Source organism: Mustela lutreola, chromosome 3 (genome assembly GCF_030435805.1).
Source record: "Mustela lutreola isolate mMusLut2 chromosome 3, mMusLut2.pri, whole genome shotgun sequence".
Lineage (NCBI taxonomy): Eukaryota > Metazoa > Chordata > Mammalia > Carnivora > Mustelidae > Mustela > Mustela lutreola.
Window position 1 is genome coordinate 33,772,136 of NC_081292.1, and position 23,797 is coordinate 33,795,932.

General features: G+C 29.8%; 1 protein-coding gene across 49 annotated transcripts in view; it reads right to left on the bottom strand.

Moving 5' to 3' along the window:
• Positions 1–23,797, bottom strand: part of RIMS2 (regulating synaptic membrane exocytosis 2) — a 603,997-nt gene that overhangs the window by 247,280 nt on the left and 332,920 nt on the right. For all 49 annotated transcript variants that reach the window (XM_059165830.1, XM_059165827.1, XM_059165815.1 and 46 more), the window contains one exon: positions 21,129–21,282. In XM_059165830.1, coding sequence (XP_059021813.1) covers positions 21,129–21,282 — 154 coding nt within the window. The remainder of the gene's footprint in view (positions 1–21,128; positions 21,283–23,797) is intronic.

Consider the following 23,797-nt stretch of genomic DNA (forward strand, 5'->3'; position numbering starts at 1 on the left):
TTCAAATCTTACATCCATTTTTTTTATTGTTGTGTTCTCTTATTCATGAGTTTTAACATACACAACTAACGAATCATTGAACACTGTATCAAAAACTAATGATGTAGGGGCGCCTGGGTGGCTCAGTGGGTTAAAGCCTCTGCCTTCAGCTCGGGTCATGGTCCCAGGGTCCTGGGATCGAGCCCCATATCGGGCTCTCTGCTCAGCAGGGAGCCTGCTTCCTCCTCTAGCTCTTTCTCTGCCTACCTGTGATCTCTCTCTGTCACACAAATAAATAAAAAAATCTTAAAAAAAAAAAAACTTCTTAGGATATTAATTTCTTTAAAAAAAAAACAACTAATGATGTACTATATAGCTAACTAAACATAATAAAAAAGAGAAAATAAATATATATTTCATCTCTGCAAAACAGCCAGTTCTCTTTCTCTATATATTTTGCATACAAATCTTTTATTACATATGTGATTTGTAAGTATTTCTTCTGGCCTATGGCTTGGTTTTTCATTATCTTAACAGTATCCTTTAAAGAAAAAAAAAAAGATTTTCTTTTGAGAGAGTCCAATTTAGTCAATGTGTTATTTAATGGCACATGATATTCATGCCCTAAGAAATTTTTGCCTAACCAAAGGTGATAAAGTTTTTTTCTTAGGAGTTTTATAATTTTATAAATTTATACTTTATAAAAGTTTTATAATTTATAATTATAAATATTTATAATAAAATAATTTATAATTTTAAAATTATAATTTTTAAAAAGTTTTATAGTTTTATAATTTTCTCTTGGGAATTTTATAATTACACACTGATTCATTTTGAGTTAACTTTTGTATGTGGCATAAATAGAAGTCTCTCTCTCTCTCTCTCTCTCTTTTGCATATGGATATCTATAGGCTCTCAAAGCATTTGTTAAAAAGACTATCCTTACACCACTGAATTGTCTTTTCAGCTTTGTTGAAAATCAGCTATCCATACATGTGTGGGTTTGTATCTGCATTCTATATACTGTTCTTTTAGTGTGTTTGCCTATTTTTAAACATATCTTTTCACTTATTTGAGAGAGAGAAAGAGAGAGTGAGAGAGAATGGGATGAACAGAAGAACGAATTTCAAGCAGACTCCACCCTGAGCACGAAGCCTTAACATGGGGCTGGATCTCAAGACACTGAGATCATGACCTGAGCCGAAACCAAGGGTCAGATGCTTAACTGACTGCACAACCCAGGCACTCGTTTGTTTGTCTGTTTTTATCACAATGTCTCAATTACTACAGCTTTATAGTAAGTTCTGAAATCAACTATTGGAAGGCTTCCCACTTTGATCTTTCATCAAAGTTGTTTTTAGCAATTCTGGGTACTAAATACTTTAAGTTCTAGAAGACAGTTTGTCAATTAACTGAATTGAATCTGTAGATCAAGTTGGAGTAAAATTAACATAATATTGATTGTTCTGACCCACAAATGCAGTATTTCTCTTCATTAATTTGTCTTTTAAAATTCATTTTTACAGTGTTCTATAATTTTTAGTTTACACATCCTTTATATTTATCAAATTTACCCCTAAGTATTTCACATTTTGACACATTTTAATGGCATTATATTACAAAATTTCAATTTCCAATTGTTCATTGCAGTTACACATAAATACAATTGTATCCAACAATCTCATAAACTTACTTCTTAATTTTAATAGCTTTTGTGTAGATTCCATCTGACTTTTTATATAGATGAAAATATCCCCAGCCAGAAAACTATTAATCTAATCTCTGCTCTAGAGATTTGCCTTTCCTGTACGTTATATTATTGGAATCATACAACATGTGGCCTTTCATATCTGGCACCTTTTATTTAGCACAATTTTTATGTTAAACCATGTGGTGGCATGTATTAATTCTCTGCTATGTATAGCAATCCACTGTATAGACAGCACATTTTATTTATCTATTTACCAACTGATGGATATTTGAACTATTTCCACTTTTTGCCATTATAAATAGTGCTGGTATAAACATTCATGTACAAGTCTTTGAGTGGACATTCATTTTCATCTCACTTGGGTGTACATGAGTCACTGTGTCATATAGTAAATTTATTTTAACAAACCACCAAACTGTTTTCCAAAGGGCTACACTATTTCACATTTTCATCAGCAAATGTATGAGGATTCCATTTTCTCAAAATCCTTACCAAAGATTGTTATTATTTGCCTCTTTTATTGCACTCATTTTAGTAAATGTAGAGTGGTATCTCATTATTATAACTTGCACTTCACTAATAACTAATGATACTGAGAATATTTTCATTCTCTTATTTGTGAACCATATATCTTCAATGAAATGACTATTCAAATATTTTGCCTTTTGATTGCATTATTTTTCTTCTCATTATTGACTTTTAAGATTTCTTAATGTATTCTGGATGCAAGTTCCTTTTTCAAATACATGCTTTGCAAATATTTTGTCCAGGTCTATGGTTTGTCTTTTACCTTCTTAATAGTGTCTTTAAATGACAAACATTTTAAATTTTTCTGAAGTCCAATTTATCACTTCAGTCTTTTATTGATAATGCTTTTGCATTTCTCTTGAAACTTCTGCCTAACCCAAGGTAATGATGATTTTCTCCTATATTTTCTTCTAAGATTTTGATAATTTTAGCTCTTACAGTTAAGTTTATGATCCATTTTAAGTTAGGTTTTGTGGCTGGTGTGAGATAGAGTCTAAGTTAATCTTTTTCCATGTGAATATTCAATTATTCAAGTATTAATAGCCAAGAAACAATTTTCCCCAACTGAACTGTCATTGCACCTGTGTTGTAAATCCACTAACCAGAAATATAAGGGTTTATTTTTGAGTTCTGACTTAGGTTCCATTATACCAGTACCCCAATGTTGTGATTACCATAGGTTTGTATCAAGTTTAAAATCAGAAAGTCTTCTAAATTTGTTCCATTTTGGCTATTCTGGATCTTGTGTGCTTCTAGATAAATTTTAAGATCATTTTATTAATTACAGCAAACAATATTGTTTAGATTTTGTTAGGGATTGTACTGAATCTGTAGACAAATTTGGAGGAGGACTGCCATCTTAATAATATTGAGTCTTCCAACCCATTAATTTGGAATATCTCTTCATTTACTTAGAAGTCACTTTAATTTTCTTCAGCAATATTTTCTGATTTATTTAGTATTCAAGTTTATACTTATTTTATGAAATTTATTCATAAGTATTTTTAAAATTTTAATACTTTTGAAATGTTAGTGACTAGTATGTAACATATCATTGATTTTGCATATTTATTTACCTTGAAACCTAGCCAACATTGTTTATTAGTTCTAGTAGTTTTTGTTGAGTTTTTAGAATTTTCTACATGTAGAAGAATCATGTCTGTGAATAAAGATAGTTTTACTTCTTTCTTTCCTTTTTGAATGACTTTTATTTATTTTCCTTGCCCGACTGCCCTAACTAGAATCTCTAGTGCACCACTGAATAAAAATAGTAAGAGCAAATATACTTGCGTAGTACCCAGGTAAGCAGAAAGAATTCAGTCTTCTATAATTAAAAATGATGTTGGCAGTAGGTTTTTTAACCTCTTCATCAGGTTGAGAAGTTCCCTTCTATTCCTACTTCGTTGATAGTTTTTGTTGTAAAGGGGTGTTGGTTATTGACATAGCTTATCTCCATCTCATTACATGATCACGTGATTTTATCTTTTTATCTATTACTATGTTGAACTACAATTAATTGATTTTAATTATTAAACAAACACTGCATTAGAGATAAGTCCCTCTTGGTTACAGTGAATAATCATCTTTACATATTGTTAAATTTGATTTACTAATATTTTGTTCAGGATTTCTGTATTTGTCTGCCTTTGGTATTGGAATAATAATGGTCTCATAGAATGAATTTGAGGGTATTTCCTTCTCTTTTTTTCCCTCAAAGAATGTAAGAAAATTGGTATTTCCTTTTACATATTTGATAGAATTCACCAGTGAAGCTACAAGGTCTAAGCTTTTGTTTTTACTAATTCAGCTTCTTTACGTCATCATAGGTTTACTCAGATTTCTTCTTTTTTCTGGATCAATTTCTGTAATTTGTGGCTTTCTAGAAATTTGTTCACTTCTACTATGTTGTTTAATTTCATGGCATAAAGCTGTTCATTGCATTCCCAAGGGATTCTCCAAAGTATTTCCAAAGTAATCCTTTTAATTTTTTAAATTGGTAGTGATTTCCAAAGCATGACTGGTTTTAGTAATCTGTGTCTTTTTTCTTGGTCAGACTAGTTGTTTATAAAATTTGTCAAGATTTTCAAAGCACTGTAGTTGGATCTTGTTTTTTTTTTTTCTTTTTAAATCCAGTCTGACAATCTCTCTTCAAATTTTTCTCCATGTAACTTGAAGCTAGCTCTATTATTATGTGCTTAAATGTTTAAGATTGATATGTTCTCTTGATCAACTTACCCTTTTAGTATTACAAAATGACCTTCTGAGTCCTTGGTAATACTCTTTGCTCTAAAGTCTTACTTATCTCATATTTATATAAGCACTTCATATTTCTTTAAATTCACATTAGTAGGATATATCTTCTCCATCCTTTGAAATTAAAACTCTGTGTTTTTATATTTAAAGTGGGTTTGTTATAGGCAATATATAGCTGGCTTTGGCTTTTAAAAAATCCAATTTGGTGATCTCTGATTTTAAATTGCAGTATTTAGACTATTTACATTTAATGTGATTGATTTGGTTAGTTTACATCTACAACTTGCTGTTTATTTTCTATTTGTCCCATCTTTTTTCTTTTTGTTCTTTTGTCCTTTTTTCCATTTTCCTCACGTTCTGTATTCTTTTGGATGAAATGGATACTTTCATGGCTCCATTTTATTTTTTCTATTGGCTTATTAGTTAGTTATAACCCTTTGTTTTGTGGTTTGGGGCTTAGAGCACACATATTTAATTGATTCAATCTACTTTCAAGTGATATCACACTTCTCATACAGTATGGTATAAAAATGTTATAATCATACACTTCTATTTTCCTCTCCTAATCTTCATGTTGCTGTTGTCATATATTTTACTTTTACATATGTTGCAAACCTTATACTACATTGCTATTTGTTTTAGCAGCCAATTATATTTAAAGGTATTTAAACAAAAACAATAAACCTTACATATTTACCTCTCTAATAATCATTTCTCATGTTCCCTATTCCTTTATATACACCTATATTCTATATTTCCATCTGGTATCATATACCTGAGGGATTTCCTTTAGTATTTGTTGTAGTGCATCTCTTCTGGTGATGAGTTCTTTCAGTAGTTGTATGTTTGAAAAAAAAAATCATTATTTCACCTTCATTTTTAAAAGAAAAACAAATGGGTACGGAGGTCGAGATTGATCTCTTTTTCTCTGAGTACTTGCACTGTTTCCAATGAAAAATCTGCAGTCTTCTTTATTTTATTTCTCAGTTATGTATCAAGTCTGCTGTCTCCAGATGCTGTATGGTTTTTTAATATTGGTTTTAAAAAATTTAATTATGCAGTACCTTCATATATTCTTATTCATATTTCTTGTGTTTAGAATTCATTGAGCCTCCTGGACATGTGGGTTTATAGTTTTCATCAAATTTGGACAATTTTCAGCCATTATTTCTTCAAATATTTGCCTCTCCTCTCCTGCATGACTTAAATTACTTGTGTATTAGGCAGTTTCAAGTTGTCCATTGCTCACAATGTTATTTTATAGTTCTCTTTTTTATTTGTGCTTTGTTTTGGATAGTCTTTATTGCTGTTTTCCCGAGTTTACTAATTTTTCTCTGCAACGTTTATTGTTGTTAATCTCATTCAGTATATTTTTATTTTAGACATTGCAGTTTTCATTTACAGATGTTTCATTTGGATCCATTTACATCTTTCATGTCTTTACTTAACATTTGGAACATAAGGAGTATATTTCTATAACTGTTTAATATCCTTGTTTACTAATTAGAACATCTGTACCAGTTCTTGTTTAGTTTTGATTCATTTAAATCCTTTTTATGTTGTTTGGTTTTTGTTTTTCTTTTTCTCTTTTGCATGGCTGGTAATATTTTATTAGAGGCCAGCTATTGTGAATTTTCCATTGTTATATGTTAGATATTTCTGTACTTCTATAAGTATTCTTGAGTTTTTGCTACATGCAGTTGTGTTACTTAGAGACATTTTGATCCTTTTAGTTCCTGCTTTTAAGATTTTTTTTTTTTTTTTTAAGGTGATACAGTGTCTGTCTAGGGCCAAATATTCTTCACTAATGAGGCCAGGACTTCTGCACTCAACTCAATGTCCTTTGAAATCTGATTTTATCCAGTCTCATGGGGGGAAAAAACAGACATTATTCTCAGGCATTATTACTTCTATTCTTTTTTGGGGTGGTCCTTTCTTGAGGCTTGGGTAGATTCTTCTATTCATTAACTGATCAGTACTCAGCTTAACGCTTGAGAGGGACTCTCTGAAGTTCTTTGTAGTTCTCTCTGTTAATAGTTCTCTCCTCTTCAGTAGTCTTTTCTGTAAACTCTAGATACCGTTGTCTCCCCAAACTCTTAGTTCCATCACCTTAGTTGAGGGAGTCCATAGGCTCCATCTGCCTTCTCTTGCCCTATGCTCTGTGCAGGATATTCTTTTAAATTGGCATGCTAAGGCAATTTTAGGATTCAGCTCATTTGTCTTCCTACTCTTAATAATCACTGTACTTAGTTGCCTGATATCCAATGTTATTAAATCAATTGACTTATATATTTGTCCATTTTTGTTGTCTGATGTAGGAAGTCCAGTCCCTTCTATTCCATCCTGGTTGTAAGTGGTAGCCTTCCTCAGTAGATTTGAAACTTTAGTGTGCCATTCCTGAAGCTTTTTATAATTATTTCCTAATCCTATTCAAGAAGATAATTTTTAAAAATATAAAAGTTCATTAGACTAAACATATATAAAATATTTTCATATTAAAAGTATTAAAATTAAATTAAGTCCCAATGACCAGTTATAAAATTTCACATTAGTTTAACATATCTTGACCTACTCTTTGCATGTGTGAATTTAAAATCATAATACATTAGAGTAACAAAAGTAAATCTATTCAGCTTTCCTTAGAAAATATGACAGAATAGCTAAAATGATGGAAACTGCAGCAAACATCATAGTTTTCAATTTATTTTAATTCAACATACTTAGTATTTTTAATACTAACCCTCCATAAAGTAGAAACATTAAAAACTGTATTCATATAAATTCAAATTTTGTGAAACAATGCACACAGTAACACAGAATATATGCACCCATATTTCATTGATCTCATAGTACCATACTAAAAGACAAAATATTAGACATACTGAAATCATAAATCACTAGATTTCAACAAATGGTTTTTAATACCAAAATAATAAAGGTATAAACATGGAAATACTGGAAAAGTACTACAGGCAGAAAAAAGAAGCTGCCAACATTTTGTTCAGGAATTTAACATATGCACAATAACCAGACAAAGCACAAAACAACAAAACCAATTAAACTGTGCATATGAACACATGCATTAAACACTGTGCATGCTAAAATTTACCTGAATTATATGAACATAAGGCTTTATCTGGAAAAAAAATGTTAAAATAATGTCAAAAATACATTTAAAAATCATTATATGTAATAGGGATATTGAAATCTAATCTCCACTTTATAGTACAGACTGTATTTTAATATTTTTGTTATAAAATAAAAAGGGCATACTAATTTGGGATAAGATAAGATAAGATAGAAAGACACATCATATCTGAATTAGTAAAAAATCCAAGTTATGTTAGCAGAAATTCTGATTAAATGAAATTGTTACAGGCTAAGAGAAGGTACATAAAATAAAAAATTAATAATAGACCTGCCCTGCATATTAATGGTAATCAATTTTATCTAATAACACATGGTTATATAACAAACCATGAAATGTAAGAGGTATTGGTTCCACACAGAAATTTAGCATGCAGTAAACAACTAATGAGCAGTAAACAACTAATGAGCTTAAATTGAAGGAATCTTAGAAAAACACTGATTTCGGAGTCCTTGATTTTGAAAAAGTATATTTTAAAATCGATTTCTTTTAGAGGAAGAAGAATTTGAAAATTTTCAGGGAACAAGTTATTTTGATATTCTCACTTGATAAAAATGAATATATATAGAGAGAAATTGTCACAAATAAGTTAACAGAATACAAATTATTTATATTTTTTCTATATAAATATTTATAAAGTTTTAAAAGGTAGGAAAATATTAATAAGTTGTTTTACATTGAAAGACAAGTAAATTATCATGTGAATAGCATTAGAAATTTAAGGGAATGTATGAACTATCATGCTATAAGAATACCAGAGAAATGTAAATATGCCCTAATATCTGGAAAAATGTAAATATTTATCCTGACACATCTAAATCATTAGCCCAAAGATAGTAAGTAACAGGGAAATAAAATAACAGATACAAAGGCTATCACAGAAACTTAGTTTCTAATGTTCATATAAAAGATTTAAAATTTGAATGAAATTATTCTGAGCTTTATTTAACAAACCGAGAAGTAGGATATTTGACAATATTTTACATGATTGATTTGTCTGATTAGTAATCTATACAGTGGTGGAATTAAATAAAGTATTTTGGGGAAAAATTACTATTCTAACCACTGTGTAGGAATTTCTGAGGTTAGAGTATAACTAGGAATTAGAAAAAAAATTGTAGAGTTGACTAATTTTATAAATATTGTAACATTATCTGGACATATGTTCATAAACACAAGAAAAACTGCATCAACTAGCTTAAACTAGAACATAAAAAAACAACAACATAAACTTTCAGGTTTGACCAACACTAACCCCATCACTTCACTTATCAGGTTACCAAGTTACATTCCACCACTTTCATTTAAAAGAGATTTCATACATTTACCATATATTTTTAAAGCCCACTATTACTTTTTTCTGAGTTTCCTTCCATTGTTTTCATATACAGCTTGTTTAAATACTTACTAGGTGTTATATGCAACTGAATAATTGAACATTACATCAAAAACTAATGATGTACTATATCCTGGCTAGTTGAATATAATTATAAAAAATTTTTAAAAAACACTTGAATAAAATAAATTATTATTAAAAATAAATAAAAATAAAAATAAATTGATTATTTTCCAATGTAAAATAAAATACTCATGTATATTTTTCTAGCCTTTTAACATTTTTGCTTATTATACTTATATATATCATCAAATCTAAAATTAATTTTGACATACTATATAAGGAAGTGGCATGCTGGTAAATATTTAACAACTATCAATCTGGAAAAGAAAAACCTTGATTTGTAATATTTGTAAATTTCCACTATGTAAACACTCCCAGATAGCCAATTCAAGCTACCAATGTCAATGACTATGAAGAGAAGAAATGTGCACAACTGGCTCTAGTTCCAGCATACCATCAGAAAAAGAATTATTAACCATACTAAAATTAAAATATAATAGTAGAAGAAATCCTAGGTAAAGTCACAAACATAAACTGAAAATGAGACGACTGAAGATGCTTTAAGATATCAAAAACTATTATATCGCAAAGGAAAGGAAAACTCTGAGAGTAATCATAATGAAGAATCTCAACATCCAAAAAATAAAGACAATGAAAATAACAAAAGAAAAGTTATAACAATCTTTCTAAACAAGAAAAAAGCAGAATAAAAGTAATATAAAGAAAAAGAATTTGTATAATCAATAGAGCACACATGTATATAACTGATAGTACAAAACTGTCTTATGAAGAGGTGATCACAAGGCATGCAGCAAAAAGTTATAGGAAAAGTGTAAACAGAAATGTGTTACACAGTTAATAAATAAAATTATCATGTTAGAAATCGAAGTAAATGTCTACATTGAAATCGTATTTTACATACTGAAACAACAATTTTACCAGTTTTATAATTCTTTATAGGTATCTTTGTATCATGTTAAAACTTTTTATTAAAATATTCATGATGATGATATTCATGCTCATATTGATTTACACACATATGCAAATTAATGCTAATATAACATATCCAAACCCTAGAATTTAAATGGATAAATAGTAAAGGAAATATTTCAGTTGTGGTCTTCTTACTTTACGTCACTCTACTGTTGAGGTGTTTTGGGTTTTTTTTAAAGATTTTATTTTTAAGTAATCTCTACACCCAATGTGGGGCTCAAACTTACAACTTTTAAAAATTACAATTTCTATTCATTATTAAAAATTCACAATTTATAAGAAATTTTTAAATTGGAAAAAGGTATAAATATTTCAAGCTAGTCAAGCTTACATTTTAATTCCAGGGCTTTTAATAATAAATATTAAAAATATGTCCCAGATATACATATCTATATTTACTATCTATAACACACATATTTAACATAACCTTCCTATAGCATATATATAATATTTTTTAAACAATGTATATATTTTGGCACAAACTGTGATGCTGAAAAATGTTGAAAGAGATTTTTATGAGGAGAGATAAGGAATTATTTACTCATTGTGACCTTTATCAATTGGAAATCACTATGGTCATTGCTTAATTAGACCTTATGATCTAGATGCAAGCAAATTCATTTCTTTCTTAATTTTTTCCAATTCAGTTCACTGCTTTCCCAAATTTATCTCTAATATAAATATCATTTAACTTTCTTCAATTTCAAAATACATGAGGTTTCATTTATAAGCAAGGTAGGTATTTGTTTATATGGTATAATGAAAGGAAAGTCCTCCCCTTAAAACATTTTCCCCCCAGGTTACAACACATCAAGAAGAGGGAATACATCATGTTAAGACATTATTATACTTCTTCTTTTAGTCTTCTATCCTCAAATTATATTTAAAAATGGTAAATCTCATAATCCATAGCCTGGCACTCAATGCTTTCTACATATAAGTCTTAAACTATCTAGATTTTATGTCTTTATCATAGCATATTTAATTTACTTTTTCTCACCTCTATTTCCTGAAATCTTACTTATTCTTTTAAGCCCTAGCTAAAATGCTCATCACAGTTAGCAATATTCTCTAATACCTCCACATAAGGTTACAATTTTAGTTTTACAACTTTCCTGTCTATATATAATAAAAAATTATACAAGTTCCAAAATTACGGCATGATCATGTACTGAGATATAAATTATGCTTTATTATTCTTACATTTTTATATTTTAAAGAGGTGGCAAGTTTTTTGTGTGTTTCTTTTTTTTTTTTTTAAGATTTTATTTATTTATTTGACAGAGAGAGATTACAAGTACTCAGAGAGAGAGAGGAGGAAGCAGGCTCCCTGCTGAGCAGAGAGCCCGATGCAGGACTCGATCCCCGGATCCTGAGATCACGACCTGAGCCGAAGGCAGCGGCTTAACCCACTGAGCCACCCAGGTGCCCTGTGTTCCTTTTAACTAGGGAAATTAATGTTTCCAGTTGAAAAGAAAAGTGACATATAGCACTTTACTTTCCATACTCTAGGCTTATTAATGAGATTTTGCTAGAGGAGAGAAATAAGAAAGGAGTGTAGAGGGGGGGCAGAGAAAGGAGGAAAGCACTGCTGAAGGCCAATATTCCTCAGAATTAGTAAGGGACAATGGTTAAAGAGCTTTGTGAATAATAGGGAGCCAGGCTCTAGGAACTCTCTGCAGTCCAGTGATATTTTAGGATTCTGGGATGGTAGCTCCATGACCAAGCTGGATGCTAAGGCCCAAAGAACCAACATTAGTAAAAATTTCTGTGCATAGACGTAGATTCAAATAGGACAAATCAATGAAGCTCTAGAAGGATTAAAAATTAATGGGTCTTTTCTTAGCCTTTTTTTTTTAATTTCCAAATTTTCTTTAAAAAATGTATTATTCATAACCAGAAGGTCTTTTTATTTCGAATTTTTTTCAATAAAACTCCTATTGTTATTTTGCTTATTTACTTTCCACTGGAAAAAAATAAAATAAAAATAAATTTAAATTGGGCTTTAAAGAAAAAAAAAAAAATTAATGGGTCTTTTCTGAATATTTCCCTTTTTTAGGGCTTCCTATAACCTCCATAAGAGATGCGAGTAGGTAAGGAGAAGGAAAATTGATATTTGACTGGAAACACAGATACCTAAGTAAAATTAAATATAGCTTTTGAAAAAATGTGTATTTTACATGCAAGTTTGTGAATAAGAGTTTTTTTGATATATAAACATCATGTATCTTTGGATCAATCACAAACACCATAACAAGTAACTAAATATTTGTGGATATAAATAAAATAATGTGAATTTCAAAAGAAAGCAAGAAAATAAAAAATAAACACTATTGTGTAAAATATTAAGCACAATTTGTAAGAAATTACATTAAATATAAATGTATTAATTACTCCAATAAAAAATAAGTCTTGTCTTTCTCTGCTTGACTTATTTCGCTAAGCATGATACGCTCTAGTTCCATCCATGTTGGGATAAAAATATATGTTTATAAAAAATAAAAAAATAAAAAAAATAAGTCTTGTCATAACAGATTTAAGAAGATGAACTTTACATTGTTTTCAAAAGATAAACCTTAAATATAAGGACACAAATAAGTGGAAAGCAAAAGGATTGAAAAAAATACACCACACAAAAAAATGTTAACCAAAGAAAAGCAGATATAGCATTACTAACACCAAGCAAAGAAGGCCTTAAGGAAAAAGCATGCCTAGATATAAAAAGACATATTATGTAATGATAAAATTATCAGTCTATTAGAAAAAGTATAACAATTTAGTTAGTATACACCCAATAACATAACTTCAAAATCCATTAAGCAAATCGTGACAAAATTAAAAGGAGAAAGTTCACAATCATACATAGAATGTTAAGAACTCTCAATAACCAGTGGAATAGTTAGATTGAAAAAAAAAAAAAAAAAAAAAGCAAACCAAGATTTGAACAAAACTGATAAACCTGAATAACTTGTAGAACATGTACAGAACTGTGACAAAATAAACATTCTTCTCAAGAACATTTGCCAAAATTGTTACACAAATCACCATAAAGAGAATTAGTAATTTTAAAGATTCCAAATGATGCAAAGGTTATATACTCTGATATGCCAGACAAAAATGAAAGAAAGAAAGAAAGAAACAAACAAACAAACAAACAAACCCTAGGGTTTGGAGAGTTAATAATACATGCCTAAATGACTGATAGGTAAATGAAAGCACCACAATAAATATTACATAAGTATTTTCTGAAGAAATGAGGAGAAACAAGCTATATCTAAGGAAAGTAAAAGAGAGATATAATAAGAACAGAAATTAGTGGAAAAGAAAAACAAATACAACCTAGAAAGTAAATAAAACAGGTTTTTTTGTGTGAAAGACTACTATAAGTCTGACCAAGAAAAACAAGAAAAGAAAAAGGAGGACATCACTACACATCCAATGGACATTAACTGGATAACAAGACATTATTATGAGTAATTTCATGTAAATAATTTTTTAATAGAAGAAATGTAAAGATTCCAAGACGAATGCAACTTAATAAAGCTGGTACAAGTCACAAATTTTGATTAGTTCTAAATTTAGCAGAGAAACTGAAATTGTAATTTAAAGCCTATACACTAAGAAATTACCAACCTTAATGACTTAAATGGTGAATATGCCTAAAAATTTAAAGAATTAATACCAATAATGCAGAAATTCTCTCAAATAGAAAATAATGGTATACTTTCACTTTTTATGAAACCAGCACAACACTGAAATCCAAACTTGAAGAGTAAATAAGACATCAAACAGAAAAAGAATAATATTTCCTAGTACTTTTTTGAAGCCAGCATAGCATTGATAACAAAAGCTAATAAAAAACAATCTTTCCTTCTCATGAATATAGATGCAAGAATTCTAAATATAGTATCAGTAAATTGAAACCTGGGATAGATAAATTGATAACGCATCATAAGATACCTGAATTCATCACAGGAGTGGCTAGATTAACATTTGAAAATCAATGCAATATACCATATTTGTAGAATAAAAGAGAAATATTATATGCATATCTCCATATATCTAGAAAAAATTGATACATTCAATATGCATTCAGGATTTAAAACTTTCGTCAAACTAGGAATAAAACAGAACTTCCTGAATCTCAGTGTAGTGTAAAAATTTAACACTAATTTAACAAAAAAATCAACTATAATTGATAAATATTTAAAGTTTTTCCTAAGAATTGGGGAACAAAACATGGATGGCAACTTCTACTCAACAATACCACTTTGCTCAGCATTTTATGATAAGACCTTGCCAAAGCATTGAGTAAGAAAAAGGAAAGCAAGGTATAACAATTTGAAAGAAAGAGGAGAAATTGTCATTATTAACAAGTAGCATAATATTGTACATCAAAACTCAAAATAATGTATGAAAATGTTATTAGAATTCAATGAATAATGAATAATAATAACTTTTATTTCTTAATATCAACATCCACTTAAGTCAAATCCCTAGTTACTGATATAGTAAAGATATAAAATCTTTTCATTGAAATCTATTAAAATATTATTTAGAGATACAACAGATTCATAAAGTGGAATCTCCTCACTCCCTGGAGAGATTTCAGTTCTCCCCAAAATGATGAATGTAATTTGAATCAAAATTCCTGAAGGGTATTTATGAAAAATGATCATTTGATACTCAATTTGTTGATTAAGAGCAAAAAAATAAGAATATTAATAATGACCTTAAAGAAGAACAAAGCTGGGTTAGTTACACTTCCAGATATCACAATTTAGAGCTACAGCCATTAAGATACTTTGATATTGACACAAGAATAGAAAAGTTGCCTAATTGAAAGAAATAGACTCAAAAAGTTAACCAAAGGCATGCGGCTTTTTAAATAAATATACGGACCAAGTTGACATCCAAAGGGTTAAGAATGAATTTTGATCCCTACCTCACACAATATACAAAACTCAATTCCAAATGAGTTGTAGATTCAACAAGCAGAATAAAGCACTATTCTAGAAGAAAACATATAAACTTGATATTAAAGAAGACAAAGATATTTTCATACAGATCACACCAACACACTAACACCAAAGAAAAAATTGGAAAACTAAAAATTTCTGTTGATTAAAAGATCTCATTTAAGAGTGGAAAGGCAAGTTAGAAAGTAAAATACATTTGCAATATATTTATGCTATAAAGAATTCAAACTTATAATTTCCAAAAAAAAAAAAACCTCATAAAGCAATAAGAAAAGAAAGAACCCAAATGAAAAATGGGCTAAAAATTTGAGTAGGCTCTTCATAAAAGAGGATATCTAAATGGTCTATTAACCTATGAAAAGGTCATTAGAGAAATGCAAATTATAGCCACAGTGAGGTAACACTGAACATCCACGTGAATGGTAGTGAAAGTAAAAATACCAAAAACAAGTAATGATGTGGAGAAACTTAAACCCTCAACACTACTGTAGGAAGTACAAATTGGTGTGGTTTTTTACTGTAGGAAGTAAAATGGGTATAGTTTGAGAGACTGTTTAATAATATCTACTGCATTTGAATATGAGCATAGCCTATTACCCATTGATTCTACTACCAGGTATATTCAGAGCAAAAATGAACACATATGATTACAAAAGGGCATGTATGAGAAATTTCATAGCAGCACTAGTAGGAATGGCCCAAATCTGAAAGCAAATTACTAGTCAACTGCAGAATGCATAAATTCTTGGATATTTAGAGAAAGGAATGGTGTATAGCAATGAAAATAAGTTAACTGCAATTATTTGCAACAATAGTGATAAACCTCACAAACACCTTGGTAAGAAAAAAAAGCCAGATGTGAAAGAATAAAATATTTGTAATTCCAATTCTATAAAATTCCTATGTATGTGTGAGTATTCCATTTACATTAAGTTAGAAATAAGCAAAACTCTTTTGTGGTATTTGACCTTGGCAGGAAGAATACTTACTAGAAGAGAGCAAGAGGGAGGCTGGTAATGTTCTATGTCTTGATGTGGGTGCTACTTACATGGTTTCTGGTACTTTGTGAAAATTCACTTGGGGGCATATTTATGATTTATACATATTTCTGTATAGATGCTATATTTCAGTAAAAAGTTTACTAAAAATGTAGAATTCTGCTTCTGGGAATGACAGAGTAACTTATATTAGACTAACTCTCCTGCCAGTCATAATTACAAATGGACAAATATTTTAACAAAAACTGTTTAAAGACACCAGACAACAAACAGATGCAGACAGAAATTGGTACATGGCCCTTGAAATAAGAAAAGTGCATACTGAAACAGCTTTTCTCCTAAGGGCCTTCCCAGTTTGGTGCTCTGCAGAGGTGTTATAGCTCAAGAAAAAAAGTTTCATTCTTACATGGCTGAAGAGCCAAAGGTCAGAATTCAGAGTTTTCAGAGCAGGTAGAATTATAAGGAAAATCCTGAAAAAGAGGGAGCCAGAAAAAGCGAGGCACAAAATTTACATACAACAGCCCCCTAAATCCTTCCCTAAATTGTAAACTGCAGAGGGAAAAACAAGAAGAAAGCCACAGCTGGGAAGCTAAAAGAGATGCAACTTCTTGATGCACAGGGACACAGAATCTGGAGTTTAAAGTCCAGTGGTATCATGGGATTTTGGCCAATATCTTGGATTTTGCCTGGGAAGTTCACACATTAGGAATGAAAACCACAAACCAGACTAAAGACTATGCTTTAGAACTAAGGAAGAACCAAAATAGAATTGCCTTAACATATCCTTCATATGTTTTAGGTGATCCTTCAATAATTTCACTGTCTACCAAAATAAAAGCCAACATTTTTCCAAATCCAGAGCCTCTAAAAGGTAAGGAACACAATGTCCAGTATACAATAAAAAATTATTATATATGTAAAACACATAGAATGTGATCCAGAATCAAAGGAAAAAGTATAAGTAGACCCACAGAAGACTAAGATATTGCAGTTAGCAGATTTAAAAATAAATATTATAAATGTATGTGAGAATTCCCAGGATTACACACACACACACACACACACACACATACATTACATATAAATACAATATAGATATTGAATATACATGTATGTACATTACATATACACATGTACACCTATGTACACATGTATGTATATATGTAATGCTATGGATTTTCCATACATTTACATATGTGTATATATATGATCCTGTAAATTGTTAATATATTTATACACATAGACATCATATATGTATATAATATTATACACACGGGGATATAATAAAAATAGGAAGTCCTAAGAAAACCAAATGTAAATTTTAAAATGAAAAATACATTTTTGCTAAAACAATTAGTAGTATGAATTTCAGAGAAATTGGACACTGTAGAAGAAAATACCAGTAACTTAAAGACACAGTAAGTAAAAATAATCAAAACTGAGAAAAAGAGAAAAAGAAATTAAAAAAATAAACAGAACTCAATAACCTGTAGAACAATGTTAAAAGATCTTTAAACATGTAACTGCAGTCCAAGAAAGAGAGAAATAAGAGAATGGCATAGAAAATTAGAACATTGGCCAAAACACATCTCAAATGGTTGAAATCTTGAGAAACTTACATGAGGAAATCACATCTCTTTTACCTAACACCTCTCAAAACCATCATTTTGGTTTTGTCCCAATGATTTATTTCCATTCACTTTTCTAAAGATTTGTGGTTATGAGACTGTATAAAAATAGTAGATGTGAAGTTATCTATTTCAAAAAGTGAAAGGGTAATAATGTTACATTTTGCTAAATAAAGAATTAACATCTGAAATGTCAAAGAGATAAATCTGATTAAAATGGGACTAGGAAAAGAATAAAGGATCAAAAAAGAAAACTCTTTTTCATCTGTATAGTTCAAATTGTGATAAGAATGGTTAATAAGATACCAAGTAACAAATTTGTAAATGACTTTTGTCATGTTAAAAAGGAAAATACTTCACTTGAGACACTATGCAACTTTAACTGAATGAGAGTAAAGAATATATAAAAATAAAAACTTATACATCAAAATATACCTTCAAAAATAATCTATGTGTCAAGAGAGTAATGAAGAGTTTCTCACCAATGAATCAAAATAAAATTATGTGAATATGTGAGATATTTTACCATCTGTAAAAGCAATCTCACTTCTCTATTGAAAAATTTTAGTTATTTGAACATATGGCTCCAATCTTGCTCACACCTTTTTAAGAATGCTTAATCAATCACTCTTTGAAATATGCACATTTGGTAATGTCTAAATAACATCTGGGATAACAGTGGGTAAAAGTAGCCTGAAGTTAAAAATTATAGAAAATATTACTTTCATATTAAAATTTTAATTTCTCATCATCTAATTTCTTTCAGACATGAGCAATGAGCATGTGGCCCTTTCTACAGATGTTTTAATACATAGAACCCTCTTACTTTGTCACATACAGAAATACTGGTGTAAGAAAAAGCCATCCATTTCAAATACCTTCACTAATTCCTTTACTAGGGAAACCATTCAAACGTTATAATCAAAGTTGCCTGTACTTCCATCTCAAAAAAAATTTAAAAAATATTTAAGTTAGCTACAAGATATATGCCATTACTATTAGAGTGCTTTTAAAAATATTTCCTTACATGTTTAAAATTATAAATCATTAATGTCCATGGAAATGAAATACTTTTTTGAATCATTTGAATCTATAAATTTGAATTTGAATTTGAATCTACAAATAGATTAAAATAGGAAATCATGAGCAGGGAAAACAGAATTCCAACAATACCGATAAATATCCATATATGTTCAATATATATTTATACGTGTGTGTGTATATCTGAGGCTATGATATATACATATATATGTGTATATATATATATATAGGCTATATATGTAGGCTATGATATATATCATAGCCTCAGCTCACAGCCTCAGAGATTGAATTACCAACATATTCTATTATGTGGATGTAGAGAAGAAATGAGGGATTATTATATATTTTTGACGATATCTATTCATACATACGTTTCATCAAATACATTAATGATCATGATCTTTGACCAAATAAGACATAAATGCAATATTTACTCTTTCCATGAAAAAAAAAAAAACAAACCTTAAGGAGGTCATTCTTATGAATGAATTTTTAAAATAATTAATGTTTACTTATATGTACCTTAACTTGAACTTGACATTGATGAGCAATATATCCTCAGCCAATAGTAATGTCTTTAACCTTCTATTTCTAAGTGTTAAAATCTTCATTTCCTTTATGTATATGTACACGTTTTTATTTATCTTCAGTGTTACACATTGTTAATAAATTATGATTACATTCTAGATGCAAAACACCAATTTTTACCATATGTTCAAATACTGAAAATTTATTTTATCAGAGGTTAGTTGGTAGGTAGTGACAAGACTGAATGGTGCAATATGAAACCATATTACCCACGAGTGAATTTAATACTATTAATGATTAAGTAGCAGAGGAGCTATTTGGGGAATGATTAAATATTAAAAGCTATAAACTTAACTAAATCAAATTAATTGCATGAAAATCTATGATACATGTAGCTAACTAGAAAGAATCCATCCTCATTGTTCTTCCACTATTTTTAATTCACTGGGGAGGAAAAAAAGTAATGAAAATTGTTGGTAGATCTAAGAGTTTAGATATTAAGAGTCTTTAATAGCAACTGGGGTAAGTATTAGTAGCGACCTATAAACAAACTATAAGAATTAGTACGAAATGGTTTGTATTAGTAAACTTCGTGTAGTAACCCATGATCCTACCCTGTGATTTAGAGATAATGTACTTGGGTGGATTACAGGGACCCAAAAGAATACAAACCAAAATGACGCCACATAAAATTCACAGTAGTGTAATTATTACAACAAGAGATGTTATAAAGGCAATTGCAAATAACTGTGGGTAAATGTTTACTCTGTGGAGAAGCTGAAAAAAGTGAGTGCTGTAAAATTAGTGCTTAAATAATGAGAGACTGTAACCACAGGAAATAAAATTCATAAGTAAATAAGTCATCAAAGACATTATTTTAAAAAGGAGTGAAGGTAATTCTCTAGGCTTTCTTATGACTAAATATCCCATAAGACCTATCCTTTATTCTAATTCTCTATTCATCAAATAGCCTTCTGATATATAATTTAGTCCTCTATTCAGCAGGGAAAATGTGATCCACGTAGACCAGAGTCATTTGTTATGTTGCCAAATACATTTCTTCTGATTGATAAATGACATGCCTTTTGTGCTTATAAATGTACACTTCTAAAATTTGGTTAATGTCAACCAGTTCTCCATTACTGCACAAAAAAATGTTGCTAAGCCTGGAAAATGCTGACTCCATGAAGATAAAATTATCCCATGAATACTACACAAAAAGTGAGTAGACACCTCCCCCTTTTAATAATAGACTCATCAAGAAAACAAATTAGATCTGTAGGAACAACAAACAAAATAATGCCACTTTTCAGTCTAGAAAACATTTCCACATTTCTTTTAAGATTCTCCGAATTGATCAAATTCTATTTGATATTTTGGACTTTGTAAAATCCTCGGTAAAATGCAAACACTGACAATAATAATAACAACAATAATCACATCAGTTTATATTCCCGAGAATATTTAACTTTTATAAACAAGGACAGTGAATTAGAGAAAGAACCTACCTGAAGTCATATGCTTCTTAAGTGAGAGAATCAAACTTTAAACCCATGTTTGTTTGACTAATGCTCATGGTCATGGTTTCAACCACTATACTATACTTGTCCTCCTATATATTTATAAAATAGTTAGCATAATGAAGATGAAAATCATAATTTCAGACATGTATAGCTACACGACCAAATTTTACTATAGTTGCTATCTCATTTCTATGTAAGTTTCCAATAGCCAAAATAAAAACATAACTGTGGGGTCATACCATGACAAATGAATGCTGTAAGTATAACCTCATTTTAGTGTATCAATTTAAAACCATCAGTAGCTATGAAAACACTAATAGATGCCTGTTAATACCCATAATGGGATCTTCAAATTCTATGTCATATATATATCATTTAAGGTAATTCATAATGGTCTGATAAATCTCACTGAAAACTTACTTTGCAACCTTCTTGTTGGGCTCTCTCCATGGAGCTGTCGTCGTGGCATATATGGAGAAGGGTGGGGAAGTGGTAATGAAGAAACATCATGGGTCTGAAGTTTGTACCAATGTGGCTCATCATCTAATAATGCTGTTTCTAATTCAATTAAAATCTACAAAGCCAAGAGACAAAAGAACATTGTATATCTGCAATATAGAAACTCTCTTAAATGGTCTCATAACTTTTATAATAATGATAATTATAATAATAATGCTGTTGGTCAAAAACAATGTTATGTTACAAAATTGTCCATATATTTTGACAATAACTAAATAAAAGTTAAATATGCATAACTTCTTACTGACTTAATAGTTTTAAATATCTGAATTTTTTATAGACCTCTAACCACCTGCCTACTGTTAAATTTGCCATTACATAAAGACAGTACAAAAAAGGAAAAAAAATACAGGCCAAGATCTCTGATAAACACAGATGTAAAAATTCTCAACAAAGTATTAGCAAACCAAATCCAAAAGTACACTAAAAAAAATCATTCACCACAATCAAATGGGATTTATTCCTGGGATACAGGGTGGTTCAATATACACCAATCATTGTGATATATCATAGCAATAAGAGAAAGGATAAAAACCATATGATCATTTCAGTAGATGCAGAAAACCTTTTGAAAAAGTACATTCATGACAAAAACCCTAAACAAAGTAGGTTTAGAGGGAACATACCTTAACATAATAAAGGCCATATAGGAAAAACCCACAGCTAACATCATATTCAAAGGTGAAAAACTAAAAACATTTCCCCTAAAACAAAAAAAAGGTGAAGATGTCCACTCTCACCACTATTATGCAACATAGTACCAGAAGTCCCAGCCACAACACTCAGTCAAAAAAAAGAAATAAAAGGCATCAAAATTGGTAAGGAAGAAGCAAAATTTTCACTATTTGCAGAGGTCATGACATTATATACAGGAAACCCTAAAGACACCACCAAAAAAACTAATAGAATGGATAAATGAATTTAGCAAGGTCACAGGATAGAAAATCAAAAATCTGTTACATTTCTATACACTAATTATAAAGTAGTAGAAAGAGAAATTAAGAAAACAATCCTATTTACAATGGCACAAAGAATTTTTAAAAAAAGGAAAAACAAAAAACCTAGGAGTAAACTTAACCAAGGAGATGAAAGACCTGTACTCTGAAACTATAAAACACATGAAAGAAATTGAAGATGAGACAGACAAATGGGAAGATATTCCACGCTGTGCATTGGAAATTATTAAAACATCCATATTACCCAAAGCAATCTTCAGATTTAAGGCAGCCCTATCAAAATACCAACATTTTTCACAGAACTAATCATCCTAAAATTTATATGGAACCACAGAAGACTCCAATAGCCAAAGCAATCTTGAAAAAGAAAAACAAAACTGGAGGTATCAGAATCCCAGATTTCAAGATATAGTAATCAAAACAGAACAGTGCTGGCACAAAAATAGATATAGAAATGAACGGAACAGAATGGAAAATCCAGAAATCAACCCACAATTATGTAGTCAATTAATCGTCAACAAAGGAAGCAAGACTATGTAACAGGAAAAATACAGTCTCTTCAACAAATGATGTTGGAAAAACTGGACATCTACATGCAAAGAATTTAACTGGACCACTTTTTTACACAAACTCAAAATGGATTAAAGACTTAAATGAGACCTGAAACCACAAAAATCCTAGAGAAGAGCACAGGCAGTAATTTCTCTGACATGGGCCATAGCAACATTTTTCTAAATAAGTCTCTTAAGGCAAGAGAAACAAAAGCAAAAATAAACTATTGGGACTACATTAAAAGAGAAAGCTTTTCACAACAAAGGAAACTTTCAACAAAACTGTTAACAAGGTAACCCACTGGGTGGGAGAAGATATTTGCAAATGATATACTTTCAATATCACTTAATTGATTGATTAATTAATTGGGTGAATGATTAACTTAATTAATCCTTTTAATTAATTAGGGGGATCTTTATCAATCCCTTAATTAATTAAAGGGATTAATATTGAAGATATATAAAGAATTTCTGTAATTCCACACCAAAACAATCAAAAAATCCATTTTAAAAACTGGGCAGATGCTACAGTGAGTGCCATGGAGTATGTAAACCTGGGACTAATATTACATTGTATGTTTATAAAAAAATAAAAATAAGTAAATAAATAAAAACTGGTCAGAAGATAAGAGCAGACATTTTTCCAAAGAAGGCACCCAGCTAACGGACACAAAACAAGATCACTAACATCATTAATCATCAGGGAAATGCAAATTTGTCATTAAAGAAATAATGCTTATTACTATAAGTCTGTAATAACTAACATTTGTATATTATTTGGTAATTGAAAAATACTTTATTTACATTTATTAATTTAACCTTTACAAAAACCTTTAAGTGGGGAGACAAAACCAAATTAAAAGCATCTACTAGACATTAAGAACGATGTCATAAGTTATCTTAATTCTCAGAAAAAAAAACCTGCTAGATTGGTCTTATTCAACTTTTACAGATAAGGTACCAAAGCTAACAAAGGCAAAAAAAAAAAAAAAAAAAAAAAAAAACTGGTCTAAGCTCATACTAGCTGTTAAGTGAGAAAGGTGTGATATGAATCAAAGTCTGT